At 41.5% G+C, this 20,907-nt stretch overlaps 1 protein-coding gene across 1 annotated transcript in view; it reads left to right on the forward strand.

Annotated features, from left to right (window-relative positions):
- The first annotated feature begins 364 nt into the window (after positions 1 to 364).
- Positions 365 to 20,907, forward strand: part of Pspc1 (paraspeckle component 1) — a 59,322-nt gene continuing 38,779 nt past the window's right edge. The window contains exons 1-5 of the mRNA XM_032918369.1: positions 365 to 901; positions 7,754 to 8,055; positions 14,891 to 14,986; positions 16,309 to 16,505; positions 18,497 to 18,581. Coding sequence (XP_032774260.1) covers positions 533 to 901; positions 7,754 to 8,055; positions 14,891 to 14,986; positions 16,309 to 16,505; positions 18,497 to 18,581 — 1,049 coding nt within the window. The 5' untranslated portion in view covers positions 365 to 532. The remainder of the gene's footprint in view (positions 902 to 7,753; positions 8,056 to 14,890; positions 14,987 to 16,308; positions 16,506 to 18,496; positions 18,582 to 20,907) is intronic.

Genomic DNA, 20,907 nt, shown 5'->3' on the forward strand with positions numbered 1-20,907 from the left:
ATTTAAAAGGGCAAATACATTCCCTAAATTACTGAATTTTTCACACCGTACTGCACATTTAATACTTTGTTCCTCACATGCAGTGTCTGACCTAGGTGTCCCAGGGCTGAGGCTGGAGGATCGAAAGCCAAGGCTGGTCTCGGGTATATATGTCCATACACATCCAGTTGCAAAAAGCAAGAAAACAAAACAACCCCCTCCCACAATAGTCTCCACTCTTAGGTTGCGATGTCCTTAGGAGTGAACTCTAAGGCTCGCCACAGTGTGCGCACGCGCCAAGCTAGCAAACAGTTCGCGGGTACGGGCTTTGCGCAGGCGCGCCGCGGAGGGGCGGGACTCTTGCCCGAGTCTCTTCCAACTGCAGTTTGAAGCAGCGCCATTTTGAGCATTCGGCCACCGCGGGCGTGATTGCGGGGAGGCAGGGCTCCCCTCCTTTACCAGGCTTTCCTTGCTTCGTTTCCATAGCTGTATGTGGAGACGTGGGTACACAGACGTCTAGGCGGTATCCAGCATCCCAAGCGAACCAGCTAAAATGATGTTAAGAGGAAACCTGAAGCAAGTACGTATTGAGAAAAATCCGGCTCGCCTTCGCGCCCTGGAGTCGGCGGCCGGAGAGAGCGAGCCGGTGGCCGCGGCGGCCATGGCGCTGACGCTGGCCGGGGAGCAGCCGCCGCCACCCGCTCCTTCGGAGGAGCACCCGGACGAGGAGATGGGCTTCACCATTGACATCAAGAGTTTCCTCAAGCCCGGCGAGAAGACGTACACGCAGCGCTGCCGCCTCTTCGTGGGTAACCTGCCCACCGACATCACGGAGGAGGACTTCAAGCGGCTCTTTGAGCGCTACGGCGAGCCCAGCGAGGTTTTCATCAACCGCGACCGAGGCTTCGGCTTCATCCGCCTGGTGAGTCTGCGTCGGGGCGCGAGGAAACAAACATAAAAACTGTGGGGGCTGCGGGGGGTTCGGCGTGAGGGCGCCGCAGGGCATCGGTCCTTGCTAGGTGCTGGGCGCCGCGAGGCTAACTTCGCCAGCGCGCCGCTATGGCAGGGGGCGGGGTCAAGGAGGGCTGGCGGCGGAGGGCTGATGGTCTTGCGGGACAAAATTTTGTTGTCACGGAGGTGAATTAGGAATGAACTTAAGGAATTTCAGCAGCGGACTTGTTCCCTTTAAAAGAATGATCTATATCTTCCTTTTGCTTTCAAGGAGATGTGCCTGGAAGGACTGGGTGGTGTAGTTCAATGGCAGAACTTGGCCTAGCATTAGCATGCTCAAGGCCCATGGTTCCTTCTCCAGCATTTTAGCAAGTACTCGCCCTCTGTTTCTGCATTGCCTGTTGTCTACCCTAAGCCACCCAGGTCTGCAAACTCCTGACAGTAATTGGGGGCGAGGGTGGGCGCTACGGTTTATTTGACTTATCCTAGCATTAAAATAGTATTCTATACCCTCTTAAATTTAAGTAAAGAAAAAAATTCCAGTTAGGTTAAAAAAAAAATGCCTAGTTTGTCACCATTCACTCACTCACTCACTCACTCATTCATTTTTAGTTTTTCCAGACAGGGTTTCTCTATATAGCCTTGACTGCCATGGAACTTTGTAGACCAGGCTGGCTTCAAAGTCAGATCTGCTTCCCTCTGCCGAGCTCTGGCATTAGAGGCTCACGAGCGCTACCACCACCTAGCTTATACCTGATATGTTAATTGCAATCCGCATACATTTTTATCCTTTTTTTTTTTTTTTTTTTTTTTTTTTTTTTTTTCGGGTCTGGGGACCGAACCCAGGGCCTTGCGCTTCCTAGGCAAACCGCTCTACCACTGAGCCAAATCCCCAACCCCATTTTTATCCATTTTTGAGACAGCCTCAGTATATATCCCAGACTGGACTGGAACTCAGGAGCCTCTGACTTGGTATTGTGATTACTGGTATTAGACATGCCAGTGAGAGGGCTTGGAGAAAGTTTCTATTGGAACCTTTTTATTTTTATTTTTTAAATTTTTAAATGTTTTTATTTTTGCTGTTTGTGTTTGTGCATGTGTGTCGGTATATGAGCATGAGTGTTGGCCCTCTAAGGCCAAAGACTAAAAGGGTAGGATGCCAGTGCGGGTGCCTGCCATGGGTGCAAAGCAAGGAACTGAACCTGAGTCCTTCTGGAGCAGCAGGTGTTGAGATGAAAAGCCATCTCTGCAGCCATCTAGTGAGATTGTTTTTGTTTCTTTGTTTTGAGACTGGGTTTCAAGTTTTCATTTTTGGTTTTTAGAGACAGGGTTCCTCTGTATAGCCTTGGCTGTCCTGGAACTCACTCAGGCTGGCCTGGAGCTCAGAGATCCTACCTCTCTAGTGCTGGGATTAAAGGAAAATGCCACGACCAATGGGTGAGATTGTTGGGTTTTGAAATTTTATTGATGTAGATTTAATATATAGAGAAAATTAACTATAATTGGTTACATTTTTGGGACAGAGACTTGAAAATGTACGTGGCTTGGAGGATAAATGCAAGATACTAATGAGAGTGGGAAATTTTCTTAGAATTAATGTTAAATATTTAGTGTATATTACAAATATATTTACTTAGAAAACATTTAGTTTAATTTTTTGTATGTTTATGGGTATTTTTGTGTTTTGCCTGCATGTATGTCAGCAGGCATTGGATTCCCTGTAATTAGAGACAGTTGTGAAAAATACAGAACTGTGCTGGGAATTGAACCAGGGTGTTCTGGAAGAGCAGCCAGTGCCATTAACTACTGAGCTGTCTGTCCAGCCCTCAATACATTTACTTATCTTTCAGATGCAGAGCAACAGCTTGTCTTCTGATAGGTCCTCCCCACCCCCAGCCTTGGAGACAGGGCTACTGCAGCTCTGGCTGGCATAGAACTCATTTTGTAGACCAGCTTGGCTTCAATCATACAGACCCATCTACTTATGTCTCTTGGGGCTCAGGGATTAAAATGTGTCCTACCATAATGAGAGATACATATCTTGAGATAAGAGCCTCACCCTATAGCCCAGGCTGGCCAGTAACTTGTTGCATAGCCTAAGTTAGCCTTGATCTTCTGGCAGTTGTCCTGCTTTCCTCTCCTGGGCATTGGGTTTACAGGTAGGTGTGAGCTGTAATCTGGCTACCTCTCATTTAAAAATAATTTTTTGGCCAGGTGGAGGAGGAGGTGGGTTGGTGGTGGTGGTGGTGGTGGTGGTGAGCATATATTTAATCCCAGTACTCCGGAGGGAGAGGTAAAGGTAGTCGGATCTCTGAGTTCTAGGCCAGCCTGATCTACAGAGCTAGTTCTAGGACAGCCAAGGCTATACAAAGAAACACTGTCTTGGGGCTGGAGAGATGGCTTAGAGGTTAAGAGTACTTAATAGCTGCCCTTCCAGAGAGAGGTCTTTAAATTCAATTCCCAGCAACCACATGATGGCTTATGACCATCTATAATATCTGGTGCCCTCTTCTGGCCTGCAGGCATACATGCAGGCAGAACGCAGGGTGCTGTATATATAATACATAAATAAATCTTTTAAAAAAACCCTACTGTCTTGACATCCCTCACCACCCACCTCAAATCTGGAATTAGAAAGTAGGAAATGAACAGACTGCTCTTTTGCTCCTTTAGGACAAACTCCTGTAAGCTGGGTACGATGGCACACTTGATCCTAGCTCTGGGGAGGCAGAGGTGGAATGGTCTCTTGTAAGTTCCAGGCCAGTTTGGTCTGCATAGTAAGTTTCAGGACAGCCAGGACTAAATAGACAGACACTGTCTGAAAAGCAGGATAAGGGGTGGGATGGGAAATGTGTTCCTCTTAACCTGGTATCCAGAGTTTTTTGTGTAGGAATAAAAGGACCTGTTAATTGGAAACTAGGAGTTAACTTACAGAAATTTAACTTTTTAGGTAATTTTACAGTATAATGTGAATTCTGTGGGTAGGTAAATTTATAAATTCTAAGTGTTGCTTAAGTATATTTTTTCAATTGGAAATGCATATAATTGTATAGTAGATGCAAAATAAATATTGATACACAGTGACTTTGTAAGTAGATGGTAGAATGACTATAAAACTGATATGAAGTCTGCCTGGTTTGTATTTCTAGAGATTTTCCAACTCCCCTTTTTTAAGGGAGACAGGCTGAGTGTGTAACCAGCCTTCATTGTGTTGAGATTATAGTTAGAACCAGTGCTGTACTCTAGAAGCACTTTTAAAAATGTATTATCACTCTGGGCGTCGTCTCTGGGTGTTAGTGGTGCATGCCTTTGATCCTAGCACTTGGTAAGTAAAGGCAGATTGATTTCTGTGAGCTTGAGACCAGGACAGTCAGGTCTACCCAGAAACCCTGTCTTGAAAACCAAAAAACTGTATTATCATCTTCAACTTTAAAATATATGTGTTCATGCTTTGCCTGCATGTGTGTGTCCGCTATGTGTAGTGACAAGTCTGGATTTTTGGTTTCTTTAAAAAATACAGAAATAGGGTTGGGGATTTAGCTCAGCGGTAGAGCACTAGCAAGCGCAAGGCCCTGGGTTCGGTTCCCAGCTCTGAAAAAAAGAAAAAAAAAATACAGAAATAGCATAAGAATGTGCTTTTTAAAGGGCTATGGGGCTGTCGGCAACAGCTGACTATGATTTGCCTCCTGCTCTATCAGAAGCATAGTTTTGCCAGCTGCAGATAGTTTCTGTGATTGTGTGACATTTGGAATTCTGGGATCTTCTCCGAGGGTATATGAATGCTAGAACCCCATAGTCAGGGATTGTAGTGGTTGGTTGTTGGGGGGGGGGGTTGGTTGTGGTTTGTTTGTAGTTGGGCTCAAAGAAGAAACAAAAGAAGAAAGAAATTAGATTTAGGAATCTCTATATCTCTCCCCTTTCTTCTTTCTTTCCTATCTAGTGATAGGGCGTAAACCCTGGGAGATAAAGGGTGGCCAAAAAAGAACCAACAGGGTAGCAAAGATTAGTTACAACCCTCTGTGTGCCTGTGCCCATGGAGGACTGAAGGAAGCATTAGATTCTCTTCAGCTAGAGTTATAGATTGTGGCAAGCCATTATGTAGGTGCTGGGAACCAAATCCAGATCCTCTGAAAGAGCAACAAGTGCTCCTAAGTGCTGTGCTATCTTTTTAGCCCCTAGAAATACTTTTTTTTTTTTTTTTTTTTTTTTGTTTTTTTGGAGCTGGGGACCCGAACCCAGGGCTGCGCTTCCTAGGTAAGCGCTCTACCACTTTAAATCCCCAGCCCCTAGAAATACTTTTTTAAAAAGCATTTTTGTTATTTCTGCTTTTATATGTGTGCATGTGCATGACAGCATTTGGATAGAGTTCAGAAAAGAACCTGTAGGAGTCACTTTTCTCCTTCCACTGTGTGGATCCAGGGATACAGTTTAGGTCGCCAGGCTCCACGGCAGCTTGTCTTTACCTGCTGATCTGTCTCTGTAGTTCATAGACATTCCTTTTATTTGGTAATAGTTATTTTTGGAGATATGGTCTATGAAACTCTGTCTAGCCTAGAACACACAGGACTGTGCCTGCTTTTCCCTCCCAAGAGTAATGGGACTAAAGATGTCATGTTTAACCTTAATTCTGTAATTTTTTTTTTCCCTTTTTTTCCGGAGCTGGGGACGGAACTCAGGGCCTTGCGCTTGCTAGGCAAGCGTTCTACCACTGAGCCAAATCCCCAACCCCGAAATTTGTGTTTTAAAATTACAGAATTGGGGTTGGGATTTAGCTCAGTGGTAGGAGCTTGCTAGCTCAAGGCCCTGGGTTCGATCCCCGGCTCCGAAAAAAAAAAAAAAAAAGAATAAAACACAAATTTCTTTTATATTTCTGTGTGTGATAAGGACCAGTACAGATCAACCTGGCCTCAAACTCTCCCTGTAGTGTAGGATGATCTTGAATTCCTTATAATACTCCCCCCCCCCCCCCAGCTGAGGACTGAACCCAGGGCCTTGCGCTTGTTAGGCAAGCGCCTACTACTGAGCTAAATCCCCAACCCCTTATAAAACTTTCTTTCTTTTTTTTTTTTTTTTTTTTAAGATTTATTTATGTAATGTATGAGTGCTCTGTCTGCACGTAAACCTGCATGCCAGAAGAGGGCATCAGAGTACATTTATAGATGGTTGTGAGCCACCATGTGGTTGCTAAGAATTGAACTCAGGACCTCTGGAAGAGCAGCCAGTGAGTGCTCTTTACTTCTGAGCCATCTCTCCAGCCCCGATAATGACAGTTCTGGAGAATTGAACAAATGTCTCTTTATCTTAGATTTCATTTATTTTTGTCTTAGGGATGTACTGAATGTGTGTCTGGCATCATGTGTATGCAATGCCTATGGAGACCAGAAGAAGTCATCATATCTTCTAGGACTGGAGTCACAGATGGTCTGAGCTGCCATATGAGTGTTGGGAATTGATTGAGAGCAGCCAGTGCTTTTATTCACCAAGCTAAAGTTGTGTGTATGCTTGCTCATGCTGTGTGCACATACTTGTATGTATGTATATACATACAATGAAGGCTTTTTTTTAAGTTTGAGGATTGAGCACAATGAAGACCATTTCTACTAAATTTATTGTTGGTTATTATATATACTTACCTTGTACCACAAGTGTGAAATCTATAAATAGGAATTTCTCTTTCATTTTTTTGTTAGATTTTATTTGTGTGTGTGTGTGCTTATGTTTGCTTGAGTGCATGCACACAGTAGCCAGTAGCACACATGTGGAAGTCTGAGAACACCTTTAGGAGTCTGTCCTCCTCTACCTTTTGTGGGTCTGAAGATCAAACATCAGTCATCGTGTTTGGTGACAGGTGCCTTTACCTGCTGAGACATCTCACTGGCACAGTGCTTGTTTGCTTTGGGACATAGGGTCTCACTGCAAATCAAGTAACAAGTAATTTGTGGACTGTAATTACAGTTCTTGCCTTCCTGTTAAGAAGTAAATGTACATAGGTACTTACAAACTAGAAAGCACACTCATTTGTGAGAACTTTCTAGGAAATAGCAAATGCCTGTAAATTGCAGCATTTGGGAGGGAAATGTTCAGGTCTGAATGTATCACTTGCTTTTCAGTATAATGGAGAAAATTTACAGTTCATGAATTTGAATTTGACTTCTCCCATGATAGCAATTCATAGCCCAGGCAGGTATTTCAGGAGGAGTGATTAACAAGACCTAATGCTAGTGTTTGCAGATAATGAGGATAGGCTGACATTGAGAATATGATTTGTTGTAGTGTCATCCAGACATGGTGGCACACACTTGCGTCTCAGCACTCACAAAGCAGAAGTGTGTGTGTGTGTGTGTGTGTGTGTGTGTGTGTGTCTGTGGAGGTGGAGGTGGGGTTAGAGGAAGGACAGCTTTGAGGCCAGCCTAGGCTGCTTGGGGAGACTGTTTCAAAAAACATCCCATAAATAAATGAACCAACCAACTAGTGTCAAACATTGAGATGTGTGTGATGAAATAACTTGTGTTCAAACATAATGTTTTTTTTGTTTTGTGTGGCCTGGCTGTTCTAGGACTTGCTCTGTAGGCCAGCCTGGCATTGAACTTAGAGATCAACCTACATCTGCTCTGAATGCTTAATGACTGTTTTGTTTTGTTTTTAACTTAAAATGTTCACAATGATGTTTTGAATACATAGTAAATCAGGTGATGCCAAAGTTAAAGATGAAAGGAACCTTAGTATCTGTTTCTCAGTGATACCCAGACTTCTTAGAGCCAAACCACTATTTTAAATTTTTTGTTGCTCAACTTTTAAAAAATTGATTTTTCCTCCTAAAAAGGAATCCAGAACACTGGCTGAAATTGCAAAAGCAGAGTTGGATGGTACCATACTGAAGAGCAGACCTCTCCGAATTCGCTTTGCTACACATGGAGCAGCCCTAACAGTCAAGAACCTGTCTCCAGTTGTTTCCAATGAGCTTCTAGAGCAAGCATTTTCCCAGTTTGGTCCAGTAGAGAAAGCTGTCGTGGTTGTGGATGATCGTGGTAGAGCTACAGGAAAAGGTTTTGTAGAATTTGCAGCGAAACCTCCTGCACGAAAGGCTCTGGAGAGATGTGGTGATGGGGCGTTCTTGCTAACAACGTAAGTTTTAACTCTCTTGTCCTCTTCCCAGTTAAATATGGACTTGTGTTTGTTTGTTTTTAATTTTATTAATTTTTTGAAACAAGATCTCTCTGCATGTAGCTCTGGACGGCCCCATGCTCACTATAGAGACAGTTTGGTCTCAAACTTCCTGCCTCTGACTAGTGAGCAAAGGGATTAAAGGTGAGCACGCGCTGTTAGGCCTGGGCTTTTTTTTTTTTTTTTTAAAGACAGTTTTTTTTTTGTTTTTGAAATCTAGGTTTTTTTTTTTGAAATCTGCTGCAGGTGTTGGCTTTGAACTTGCAGCAGTCCTGCCCAGCCTCAGTGTTAGGTTTACAAGTAAATGTGTGTCATTATGGGTGGTTTGTTCTGGAATAATATTTGTCCATGTTTGCATAGGATAAGTAGAATTCACTAGAAGTCATATAGAGTAATCCTAAGGAATTGTAGCTTGGGGTATAATTTTCTCATATCAAAAATCCAATTGTTTTAAATGAAATTTTTTTTTGAATACAGAGTCTTTTTTTTTTTTTTTTTTTTTTTTGATTCTTTTTTTTTCGGAGCTGGGGACCGAACCCAGGGCCTTGTGCTTCCTAGGCAAGCGCTCTACCACTGAGCTAAATCCCCAACCCCTTGAATACAGAGTCTTCTTATCTTTATAGTCTAGGCTGACCTGGAACCCTCTGTATGTGTAGCATACGGAGTTTATATAGTCTGCCTTCCTCAGCTTCCCAAGTACTAAAATTAAAGTCTGGCTCAGTGAACTATGTTGTTGTTTTGAGACATAGTCTTGCTGTGTAAACCAGATTGGCTTCAAACTTACTTACTATCTATCTGTCTGTCTATCTGTCTTTCTGTCTGTCTGTCTATCTATCAATCAATCAAACATAAGTACACTGTAGCTGTCTTCAGACACACCAGAAGAGGACATTAGATCCCATTATGGATGGCTGTGAGCCACCATGTGGTTGCTGGGATTTGAACTCAGGACGTCTGGAAGAGCAGTTAGTGTTCTTAACCTCTGAGCCATCTGTCCAGCTCAGGCTTCGAACTTTCTGTGCAGTTGAGGATGACTTTGAACTCGTTCTGATGTATATGTGTCTGTATCATTACAGATGTGTGCTACCATCCTCAGCCTTGGAATAAGGTGTGGATTGTTTAGCTTCAGGACTTTTACAAAGTGGTAATGAATGGCAGGCTTTAGTTGTTTTATAGTCCTACCTACTTCTATTTCTGGACTTAAATATGTGGACAAATTTCAGTGCAGGTTAAATTAGATTTTCTGTGATGACAAAGGTTGAACATCTTTTTGTGTACTTTTTGCCAGTTATATCAGATATACATACAATCATGAAGTATCTGAAACTTTTTCGCTCTTTTTTTTTTTTTTTTAAGTTTGCCCTCTTTGTGAATTTTATAATCTAGGTTCACATCAGTATTGTAAATAGTTCTTTTAGTTTGTGGCTTGCATTTTTGTTTTGTTTTGATGTAGGATTTCACTATGTATTCTCTGTATACCGGGTTAGCCTTGAATTCCCAGCGATCCATCCCCCTCTGCCTCCCACCCAAGTAGTGTGAGTAAAGATTCATGCCACCACACCATGTCCAGCTTGTGGCCTGTGCTTTGGGAAGCATGGGCAGTGCATGGGGTGGAATCTAGGGCCTTGTATTTGGTAGACAAGCTCTCTGCTTGAGCTACATCAGCCCTGTGGTGTGCACTTTATTTTTTTTTTACTAATTTTTAAGTTTTATTTTTTAAGTATATGTATATGTATGTGTTGGTATGTGTGCACATGACTTCAGTTTCCCTTGGAGGCTAGAGGTGGCAAGGCATTAGATAGATTCTCCTCAGTCTGGTGTTTTAGGCAGTTGTGAACTGCCAAATATGGGTGCGAGAAGCACTTGTCTCTTCTGCAAAGCCAGGATATACTCTTTTTTTTTTTTTTCCTTTTATTCGGAGCTGGGGATCGAACCCAGGGCCTTGCACTTGCTAGGCAAGCGCTCTACCACTGAGCTAAATCCCCAACCCCCAGGATATACTCTTAACCACTGAGCCATCTCTCTAGAACAGTGGTTCTCAACTTGTGGGTTTCAACCTATGGGGGTGTGTGTGTCACATACCAGATATTTACATTTCAGTTCACAACAGTAGACAATTACAGTTAGGAGGAACAACAAAATAATTTATGCTTAGGGGTCACAACAATATGAGGATTGTTAATTAAACAATTAAAGGATCGTGGCATTAGGAAGGTTGAGAGCCTCTACTCTGGAGCGACATTTTAATTTTTTAAATAGTGATTTTCAAAGAACAGCAGTAGCTGGAGGTAGTGGTGCTCCTGAACCACCCACTTTAATTCGGGTCTCCCGGAAGAGCAGTATTGCACTTGACTGCTGGGTCATATCTCTCTCTCCCCTCAGGGACCTAGAGGCATCTCACCTACTGATCACCTGCTGCTAACAGGTGAGGTGCATAAGAGCACCGCCCACCCTGATCCCCATTCCCTACTTGTCTTACTCAGTCCCTTGCCTGTGTTTCTCCTGTTCTAATGTTTCCTCCCTCCCCCTTCCTTTTCCTTTCTCTCTCCTTCCCTTCTACCCTCCCTCCTCGTCTTTTTCTTTCTGTCTACTTCTCTCCCTCCCTCATGTTCATACTCCAAGATGGCCTTTTGCTGTCCCCTACTTCCTCAAGTAAACTTCTTGCACTAGATCTTTTGTGTGGGTTTATTTAGCAGCACAGGTTTGCACAGGCCCCCAAAGATACCCCACCCTTTGCTGCTTTGTCCTATCACCTGATGACTTACTAAACTAAACCCTCCATTATTCCCCACAATAGAATACCTCTCAAGTTCCTAACAAACAATGCATTAGGTGGGAAAATGGGGTGGGAGAAGTCTTACAAAACTGAAACTTCAGGGTTTTGTTTTTTGTTTTTGATTTCTGTTTGTATGTTTGTTTGTTTTAGTGTGTGTCTATGTAAATATCATTGAGGGCCAGAGATCAATGTTGGTTGTTGTCTTCTAGAGTGGGTTGCCTTGTTTTTGAGGCGAGGTCTCACTAAGACCCGAGACCCACTGTTATGATTAGCTATGCTAGCTGGCCAGTGAGTTCCAGGTATAAGTCTGTCTCTGCCTTTCCAACTTTGGGAATACAGATGCCTGGGTCACTTGCCTTTGTAGTGGGATGCTGGGGGTTGAGCTCAAATCTGCATGTTTAAGTTACAAAACCAGGTGAGATAATGGACAAAGGACGCTTCCGCAGGAGTGGTAGGCATAGTGAGACCACAGAGCAAGGTTAAATGGGACAGTTCCTTAAGTAGTTATACCTCAGATTCCTCTTTTATTATGTGATAAAAAGGCTTGTGACTGGGGTTGGGGATTTAGCTCAGTGGTAGAGCGCTTGAGCAAGTGCAAGGCCCTGGGTTTGGTCCTCAGCTCCAAAAAAATAGAAAAAAAAAAAAAAAAAAAGACTTGTGACTAATCTTGGCTCTTTTTTGTTCCTGTGTCTATTCCGGAACTAGACAAGGGGGTGGGGTTGTCAGGTTTTATTTCAGAAGGTCATCCTTCCCTGCCTCCCAAGTGCTGGAATTAAAGGCCTGGCTAGAAATTATTTTTTGAAGAAGTAATGTTCAACCTTTTCTCTCTCTTCCTTCATTCTTCCTTTAAATTATTTAATTTTAATTTTATGTTTACGTTTATTTTGTCTGCATGTATTCTGTACCACATACATGCCTACTGTTGGTGGAGCCAGAAAAGGGGGTTGGATCTCTGTTGTGAGCTGCCATGTGGGTGTCAAGAATTGAACCTGGGTCTTTTGGAAGAACACCAGTACTTTTAAATCCTGAGTCCTCTTTCCAGCCCACCCTCTACTTTTATTTAAAATGGGTTCTTCTCTAGCCCACTTGCATGTAGTTTAAGGTAACATTTAGCTTAGGTTTCTCCTGATTGTGCTTCCTGAGTGCTGAGATTATAGGCAAAGCCATGTCTTGCTTTACTCAGTTCTGGGGTCTGAACCCAAGATTTTATGTATAATAGGCAAGTACTCTGTCTACTGAGTAATACTTAACTCATTTTGTGTTTTTCCTCTAGTTAGGGTTACACCTCAGATGTTAGGAGCTTGACTTGTATTTCTTCAAGTATCACTGTTCTGAAGGCATATTGCTTGTATGGTGATGAGCTGATAGCAGAAAAAAATTTAATATATCATCTGTTCTTCTCATGAACTCTTCTTTCCATTTTACCTTAAGACCACAGTAATGTAAGAAGGGTTTCTAGGCATATCTTTCAGTAACCACTCCTGTCTCTTCTCAGTCCCTAATTTGTTCCGAGTGTCCTGTGGCTTCCCCCGACCCCATGCCTTATTTAGGTCTCATTTTGTTTAGGTTCATTTTGTTTGTCTTATTTGAGACAAGGACATGGCATTTTGTGGCCCAGATTGGCCTAGACCATTCCCTCAAGGATCGCATGACATGAACTCCTCATCTTCCTATGCCCTGTATCTTACAAGAATAATATGTGCTTCCTTGCACTACCATACTCTGCTGCTTTTTTTTTTTTTTTGGAACATTGAGAACATGGTTTCTTTTTTTTGGTTCTTTTTTTCAGAGCTGGGGACCGAACCCAGGGCCTTGCGCTTCCTAGGCAAGCGCTCTACCACTGAGCTAAATCCCCAACCCCAAGAACATGGTTTTATTAAGGAAGATTGAGAACTGTTACAAATGTGAGGAAGGATTAAGGATTACCTGTAATAGAATTTTTAAAAAAATAAAAAGGAAGGGGGGGTTGCTGGAAAGATGTCTGTGGTTAAGAGCACTGACTGCTCTTCCAGAGATCCTGAGTTCCAATTCCCAGCAACCACATGGTGGCTCATAACCATCTGTAATGGGATCTGATGCCCTCTTCTGGTGTGTAGACATACAAGTAGGTAGAACATGCATATTAAATAAATGAATAAATAAATTAAAAAAAATTATGTGGTTGTTTTGTGTTCGTGCATGTCTGTATTTTGTGTGTGCAGGGCCTGAGGAGACGAAGAAGGTGTTGGATCCTCTGGAACTGGAGTTGATGATTCTGAGCTGCCATTTGGGTTCTGGGAATGAATTGAATTTGGGTTGTATGGAAGAGTAGCCAGTGCTCTTAACCACTGAGCCAGTTCTCTAGCTTCTGTTGTAGAATTTTTTAAAAAAGATGGAACAATATTGCTAGACTGAGGAAGACTGAGAAATAGGCAAAGCTGAGTGTTTGAAGGACTGAGAGATGAAGCCATATATATATAAAATCTGGATCGGATAATTGTGTGTGCTGGGTTGAACCCCTACTCTTCTACTCTGTTGTTACTTGAGATAAGGTCTCACTTTGCACACAGATCAGGAACTATACATTTATACATACTGTGTATGTAGTGGAGGCTGGCATTCATCCCTCCTTAGCATCTGTAGTCCTGGAATTTCAGGCGTAAACTATTGTTTGGTTCTGTTGCTGCAGAAAAGTAAACTGACCAAAAGCAACTTGGAGAAAAGGTTTACTTCTGTTTATAGTTGTGGTCAGTTATAAAGAGAAGCCAGGGAAGGAAATTAAGACAGGAACCTGGAGATGGGAACTGAAGCTGAGGCTATGGAGGAGTACTGCTTTCTTGCTATCAGAGTTTGTTGAGTTTGCTTCTTGCTATGTCCCAGTACCACTTGTTCCGGGTTTTACTGTGCCCACAGTGGGCTAAGCCCCTTACACAGCAGCCAGGAAGATGCTTTATAGTCTTGTCCACAGGCCAGTTGATGACATTTTCATAGTTGAGGTTCTGTGATAGTTACTTTTCTCTTGGTCTGATAAAAAACTTATGACCAAGACAACTTGGGAAAGAGTGAATATATTTGGCCTTACAGTTCCGGAGGGAGCCGTCAGTTCTATGATGGTGGAGTGAAAAAGGTGTGGCTGTTTGAGCCAGAAGCTCACATCTTGAATTGCAAGCACAAAGACAGCAAACTGGGAATTGTAGGAGTTGTTGAAATTCTGAAAACTCCATACATAACCTACTTCTAACCAGCCTATACTTCCTAAGGGACCCAAACAGTGCTACTAGCTAGGGGCCAAGTCTGCAAATGCCCAAGACTATGGGGAGCTTTTCTCATTTAAACTAAATACAGATTCTTTCCTAGACTGTTCTAGCTTGTCTCTGGTAGACAAAATAACCAACACAGCAACCATGCTTACCTATTTTGACAAAGATCTTAAAAATTAATTAGCTAATTTTGTGTCAGGTCTCATTGCATAATTCTGACTGTCTTCGAACTCACCCTATAGACCAGGCTGGCCTCAAACTCATAGTTCCTTCTGCCTTTTCCTCTGCGATACTGGGATTACAGTTGTGGGCCACCATGCCTTGCATTATTTTTATCTATGAATATGCATGATACGTAGACATTTTTCTTAACTAACATTTTTTAAACTTATTTATTTATTTATTTATTTATTTATTTATTTATTTATTTATTTGGAGCTGGGGACCGAACCCAGGGCCTTGCGCTTGCTAGGCAAGCGCTCTACCACTGAGCTAAATCCCCAACCCCTATTTATTATCTCTAAGTACACTGTTGCTGTCTTCAGACACACCAGAAGAGAGCATCAAATCCCATTACAGATGGTTGTGAGGTACCATGTGGTTTCTGGGATTTGAACTCAGGATCTATAGAAGAGCAGTCAGTGCTCTTAACCACTGAGCCATCTCTCCAGCCCTTAACTAACATTTTTTAAGTGAACATTGTTATTATAAAAATTTAGGAAAGGATGTTAATTATAGTCATGAAATTAATATTTATTGATGCCTTTATACTTTTATCTAGAACACCTCGTCCAGTCATTGTAGAACCCATGGAGCAGTTTGATGATGAAGATGGTTTGCCAGAGAAGCTAATGCAGAAAACTCAACAGTACCATAAGTAAGGCTTGATTAATAAAGATATTTTAGATATATATTGTCTTGGGTATATTACCTTTTTTATGAAGTACTATTAGAATATAACCTGGTTGATAGAGTGGTTTGGTCTATATGGAATGTTATTTTTATTGAAAGAACTATTTAATTTTATGTATATGTGTATATGCTGTGAGTGCATATATATGAACTACATGTGTGTAGGAGCCCACAGATGTCAGAAGAGGCATTGGGTGGAACTCCTGGAGTTAGATAATTGTGAGCTCATTTGTGAGAGCCAAACCTAGGTCCTCTGTAAGAGTAGTAATTGTCCTCTTTGTATACATGAATAAAACATGCTAAGTTTACTTAGAAAAGCTTTTTTCTTTGCTTGCCTCTCCCTCTTTCCTCTCTTTTCTTCCTTCCTTCTTCCCTCCTTCCTTCCTTTCCTTCCTCTTTCCTTTCCTTTCCCTTCCTTTCTTCTCTCTCTCTCTTTCTCTCTCTCTCTCTCTTTTTAAAAACAGTCTTACTGTGCAGTTATGGCCGGCCTGGAATTTGCTTGTGGGTGTATGCACAAGTACAGGTGTCAGCGGAGTATGGGAGCCCCTAGAGATGGAGTGGAAGCTGTTGATGAGCTGCTCAGCATGGGTGCTGTTGTACTACATATTTGAGATTAAATAGTCGACTGGTAATGTCTTATAAGGACGTAACTCTTAAATATGTAATTACAGGTAGAGTGAGTTGGTTTGTTATCTTTAGTCTAGCCGCTTAGCTTGGTACATGGCAAAACATTTATTACTAAGAAAATCTGACTCTAAGACTATTAACTTAGGGCTCATTGGGTTTGTATGTTGCAGGTTTCAGTATGTGTAGTAGTTGAATGAAAACCAAAGGAAGTCTTATGAGAGGTAGTAATATTAGCACAGGTTGGAGCACTGCATTTTATAATTTTTGAATCATGGCTTCATTATTAATTGGACACTATGTGGAAATTTCATAAATTTGTGTTTATAGAATTTTATTTTATTATCCTGCCATGAGATAATGTATGCTGCCTAACTGTTCAGGCCATAAATGTCCAATAATTGATAGTTGTTATTAATCTCTGTGGTTGCTTACTTTTTTTTTTTAAAGATTTATTTATTATATATAAGTACACTGTAACTGTCTTCAGATACACCAGAAAAGGGCATCAAATCCCATTACAGATGGTTGTGGGCCACCATGTGGTTGCTGGGATTTGAACTCAGGTCCTCTGGAAGAGCCCTTAACCGCTGAGCCATCTCTCCAACCCAGGTTGCTTACTTTTTAAGTACACACTTTTGTATGTTTTTAATGTTAATACAGGGAAAGAGAACAGCCACCACGGTTTGCTCAACCTGGGACATTTGAATTTGAATATGCATCTCGATGGAAGGCTCTGGATGAAATGGAGAAGCAGCAGCGTGAACAAGTTGATAGAAACATCAGAGAAGCCAAGGAGAAACTGGAGGCAGAGATGGAAGCCGCTAGACATGAACACCAGTTAATGCTAATGAGGCAAGGTAAAGAGATGTGCCAGTGGTAGATATTATTAGTATTTTATTATTAGTTGTGGTTTTAGAGAACAAGGTCTTCCTATGTATACCAGTCTAGCCTTGAACTTGCAGAGATCTGCTTGTCTCTGCCTTTTGAGTGCTGTGTGCTAGTATTAACTTGCCAATTAGGAGTTCAGAAATGAGTTGTAACTTAATATATTAAAATTTTTTCTATTGTTTTAAAGACAAGAGATTGTCTTCTTACCTAGTAATTCAGGCACTGTTTGAACACCTTATTTATCTTGAGTACTGGGATTTCAGACTAGAGCCATAACAACCAGGGAGACATTTTTTATTTTTGTGGGTTTTTGTTATTGTTATTGTTGTTGTTGTTGTTTTGTTTTGTTTTTTTTTATCAAAACAGGGTTTCTCTATGTAGCCTTGTAGACCAGGCTGGCCTTGAAGCTGGAGATCCACCTGCCTCTGCTTCTCTAGTGCTGAGATTAAAGGCATAAGCCACCACTGCCTTTTGAGAATTTTTTTTTTTAAAGTCAGAAATTTAGTAGGGATTGAGTATCCCTCTAAAAAGTTTGGGAGCAGAGTCCTTACAGATTTGGATCTCTGGGTTTTAGCTTTTCCAATTAAGGCTGCTTATTCAGCCTGTAAAAGTCTGAGGGGAGTGGAGAGATGCCTCAGCAGTTACAAGCACTGGTCTAGAGGTCAGGTTTGATCGATTCCTAGCACCTGAATGGCAGCTCACAAGTGTAAGTAACTCCAACCCCAGGGGATCTGATGCCTTTTCTGGCTTCCTTGTGTACTGAATGCACATAGGTCAAGCAAAATAACCATACACATACAAATGAAAGGGAGAAAGTGTTAGTAGGCTGGGCTTGTAGTTCAGTTGGTAGATGGCATGCATGCCCAGGGAATTAGATTTAAAGTGGAAGTGGTTGGCGAATGCCCTTATTCCTAGGACTTGGGAATTGGAAGCAGGAGGATCAGAAGTATCCTTGGTCAGTAAGTTCCAGGACAGTCTGGATTATAGGAAACACTGTATTTATATATTAAAAATTCCTATGTGAGTAGTATTGCTGGAAGCAATTCCAGGAGGTTTAATTTTCCTAGTATGTAGATGTGATTCTGTTGAGTTATTTGTTTTTATTTTATGTGTATTAAGTGTTTGCCTTAATGTGTGTCTGTGAGCCACATGTGTGCAGTCTTTTCAGATGCTAGAAGCTGTCAGCTCCCCTAGGGCTGGAGTTACAGTTGGTTGCCAGCTGTCATGTGGGTGCTGGGAGTTGAACCTAAGTCTTCTGGAAGAGCAAGTAGCCCAGACTCTTAAATGCTGATCTGTCTTTCTAGCCTTGTCCTAGAACTCAAGCTGACTTTGAACTTCTATGTAGTTACGAATGACCTTGATCTTCTAATTCTCCTTCCTCTACCTCCTAAATGTTAGAGTTAAGTATATCACTATCCAGCCCTCATTCTGTTCTTTTACCTTTAAAAAATTCTAGGGGGTTTATTTGCCTATTTACTTACTTATTTACGTATTTTTTTAGATGAGGTGTGGTTTCATGTAGCCCAGGCTTAGCTCAAACTTGGCTGTATACTGGAGAATAAACTTGATCTCCTGATTCTTCACTCAAGTTCTGGAAATAGGTGTGCACCACTGTACCTGGTATAGTAGATGTTTGTGACCATGTGGTGCTCTGTGCCTGTGCTACCAACCTTTGTAGACATGTAGAGTCTGAAGGATAAGCTTAAGGTTATCCTAGGCCACCTATAAGTGAGTTCAGAATTGGCCTGGACTCCATGAGACCCTGACTCAAACCACCATGACTTTCAGAGGTCCTGAGTTCAATTCCCAGAAACTACATGGTGACTCACAACCATCTGTAATGGGATCTGATGCTCTCTTCTGATGTGTCTGAAGACAGCTGTGTTGTATCCATATCCATAAAATAAATATTTTTTTAAAATGGACTGTAAAAAATTAATATGTAGTTAATATTTTCTAGATCTAATGAGACGTCAAGAAGAACTCAGACGCTTGGAAGAACTCAGAAATCAAGAACTGCAGAAACGAAAGCAAATACAACTGAGGTAAAAGAACATTAATATAAATGTGTTTCATTGAGAAGATTCCAATCATTTATTGATTAAACAAGTGGTAAAAGAAGTAGGAATACAAAAGAAAACTTTTTTTGGTTTGGCCACACAGAAAATTACAATATGCCATAATTTTTTTTTGTTCTTGCTATGATTCTTTATCTGGTTAAGGTCACTTTGATTGCATTGCAATGTATTGTAAGAATCCTCAAGCTCTTATGATTTGCCAGTGTTTCAGATAGACATACATTTGGACTGCTGTTTGGTTTAGTTTGTTTTGAGGCAGCATCTATGTAACATGGCTGGCTCATCACTCTGTTGTATACCAGGTTGGCTTCAAAGTATGGACCTTCCTCCTTACGTTTTTTTCTAAGTGCTAGAATTACAGGCTTATGCCACTAAGTCTAGTTTATATAGTGCTGGGCTCTTACATGGTAGATAGACACTTTACCAAGTGAGTTACAACCCTAGCTCAAAAGTATGTAAAGTACTTTGTCTTCAGATATTCAAAAGTCAAAATTAATGGTTTGTTTGCTTTTAGAGTGCTATATCTTAATGTACACCTGCATACCAGAAGAGGGCATCAGATCTCAGTGTAGATGCTTGTGAAAACCACCATGTGCTTGTTGGGAATTGAACTCAGGACCTCTGGAAGAGCAGATAGTGCTCTTAACTGCTGAACTTTAGCTCCCAAAGTTAGTGTTTTAAACAAAGCTATGCTAGATGAAATAAACTTGACATTTTTGTTTTGGACAATTTTTGTTTTCAAAGTACTATATAAAAATTGTAAGGTGCTGAGATATGGCTCAGTGGTTAAGAGAATCAGGGTTCAATTCCCAGCACCCACATGACAGTTCAAAACTGTCTGTAACTCTAGTTACAGGGGATCTGACACCCTTTCACAGACATACATGCAGGTAAAACACCAATGCACCTGAAATACAAATAAACGAGGGGCCCCCAACGTTGTTTATTTATTATGTAGCTGCATCTGACCTTGACAAAGAAGCAACTTAAATAAGCTGAAAGTTTTAGCAATAGAATATTTGACATGCTGTAGAGGAATGAGCTATCAAGTCAGAAGACATGGAAGGAACCTTATATGCCTATTGCTAAATAAAAGATAACAATCTAAAATGGCCAAGTACTGTATGACTTTTAGTTATGGTTTCATTGCTATGAAGAAACATACCATCACCAAAGCAACTCTTACAAAGGACAACATTTATAGGGGCTGGCTTACAATTTTAGAGGTTCAGTCCATATCATTTCTGGCAGGAAGCAGACATGGTGCTAGAGGACAGGCTGAGATTTCTACATCTTAATCCAAAGACAGCCAGGAGGAGACTTCCTTCCATAAGCAGCCAGGAGGAGGTGCTCTCTTCTGCACCGGGCAGAGCTTGAGCACTAGGAGACCTCAAAGTCCACCTACACAGTGACACACTTCCTCCACAATTCCACAACTATTCCAATAAGGTTACACCTCCTAATAGTGCTATTTCCCCTGGGTTAAGAAAATGTAAACCACCACAGACTCCAATTACTATGGAAACAGCAAGCTAAGGAGATGATTGTGATTGTCAAAGGTTAGTGAGTGGAGGTAAAGATGAGGGAAATTGTTTTCTGGATTTATTTTCATTTTGTATGTATGTGAGAGTGGCTGCACATGCAGTGGAAACCAGAAACATGCGTTAGATTCCTCAGAACTGGAGTTAAAGTTAGTTGTAAGCTTCTGTGTGGATTCTGGGAACCTGGGCTCTCCACAAAAGCAGCTCTTAATCTCTGAACCCTCTTCAGGAAATTAAAGAGTTTTACAGCAGTAAGACTGGTTTGTATGATGCTACATTTTGTCTTTCTTTGAACTTAGAGCATGCACATTAAAACTGAAACCTAACAGAACCATTGAACTCTAGAAGGTGGATTTTAACAAATGTGCCACTCAGGGCATGTTGACAGTAGGTTGTTGTGGGTTTAGGAGTGGAGGAGGTATTTGGGAATACAATCTACCACTCGGTTTTCAGAACCATAACTGTTCTCAAAAATAAATGGATGCACAGGCACACACCACGCATGTACATGCACACAGCAAATCATACATGCATTCTGTAACCTAGTTTTAAAGGTGTGGTTAGCCCTTCCCAGACTGCTTCCTTTATATAACCCTTTTGTGTTGGGGACGTACATGTACAGTTGAATGTGTACATTCAATGGGCACAGGCTTACCTGCTTCAGTTTTTCAAGTATCGAGATTATAGGTGTGTACTCCCTCACCCAGCATTGTATGAGACTCAAATCTCTCACTGTTGGAGAATGAGGAAAG

Source organism: Rattus rattus, chromosome 12, assembly GCF_011064425.1.
Source record: "Rattus rattus isolate New Zealand chromosome 12, Rrattus_CSIRO_v1, whole genome shotgun sequence".
Classification (NCBI taxonomy): Eukaryota; Metazoa; Chordata; class Mammalia; order Rodentia; family Muridae; genus Rattus; species Rattus rattus.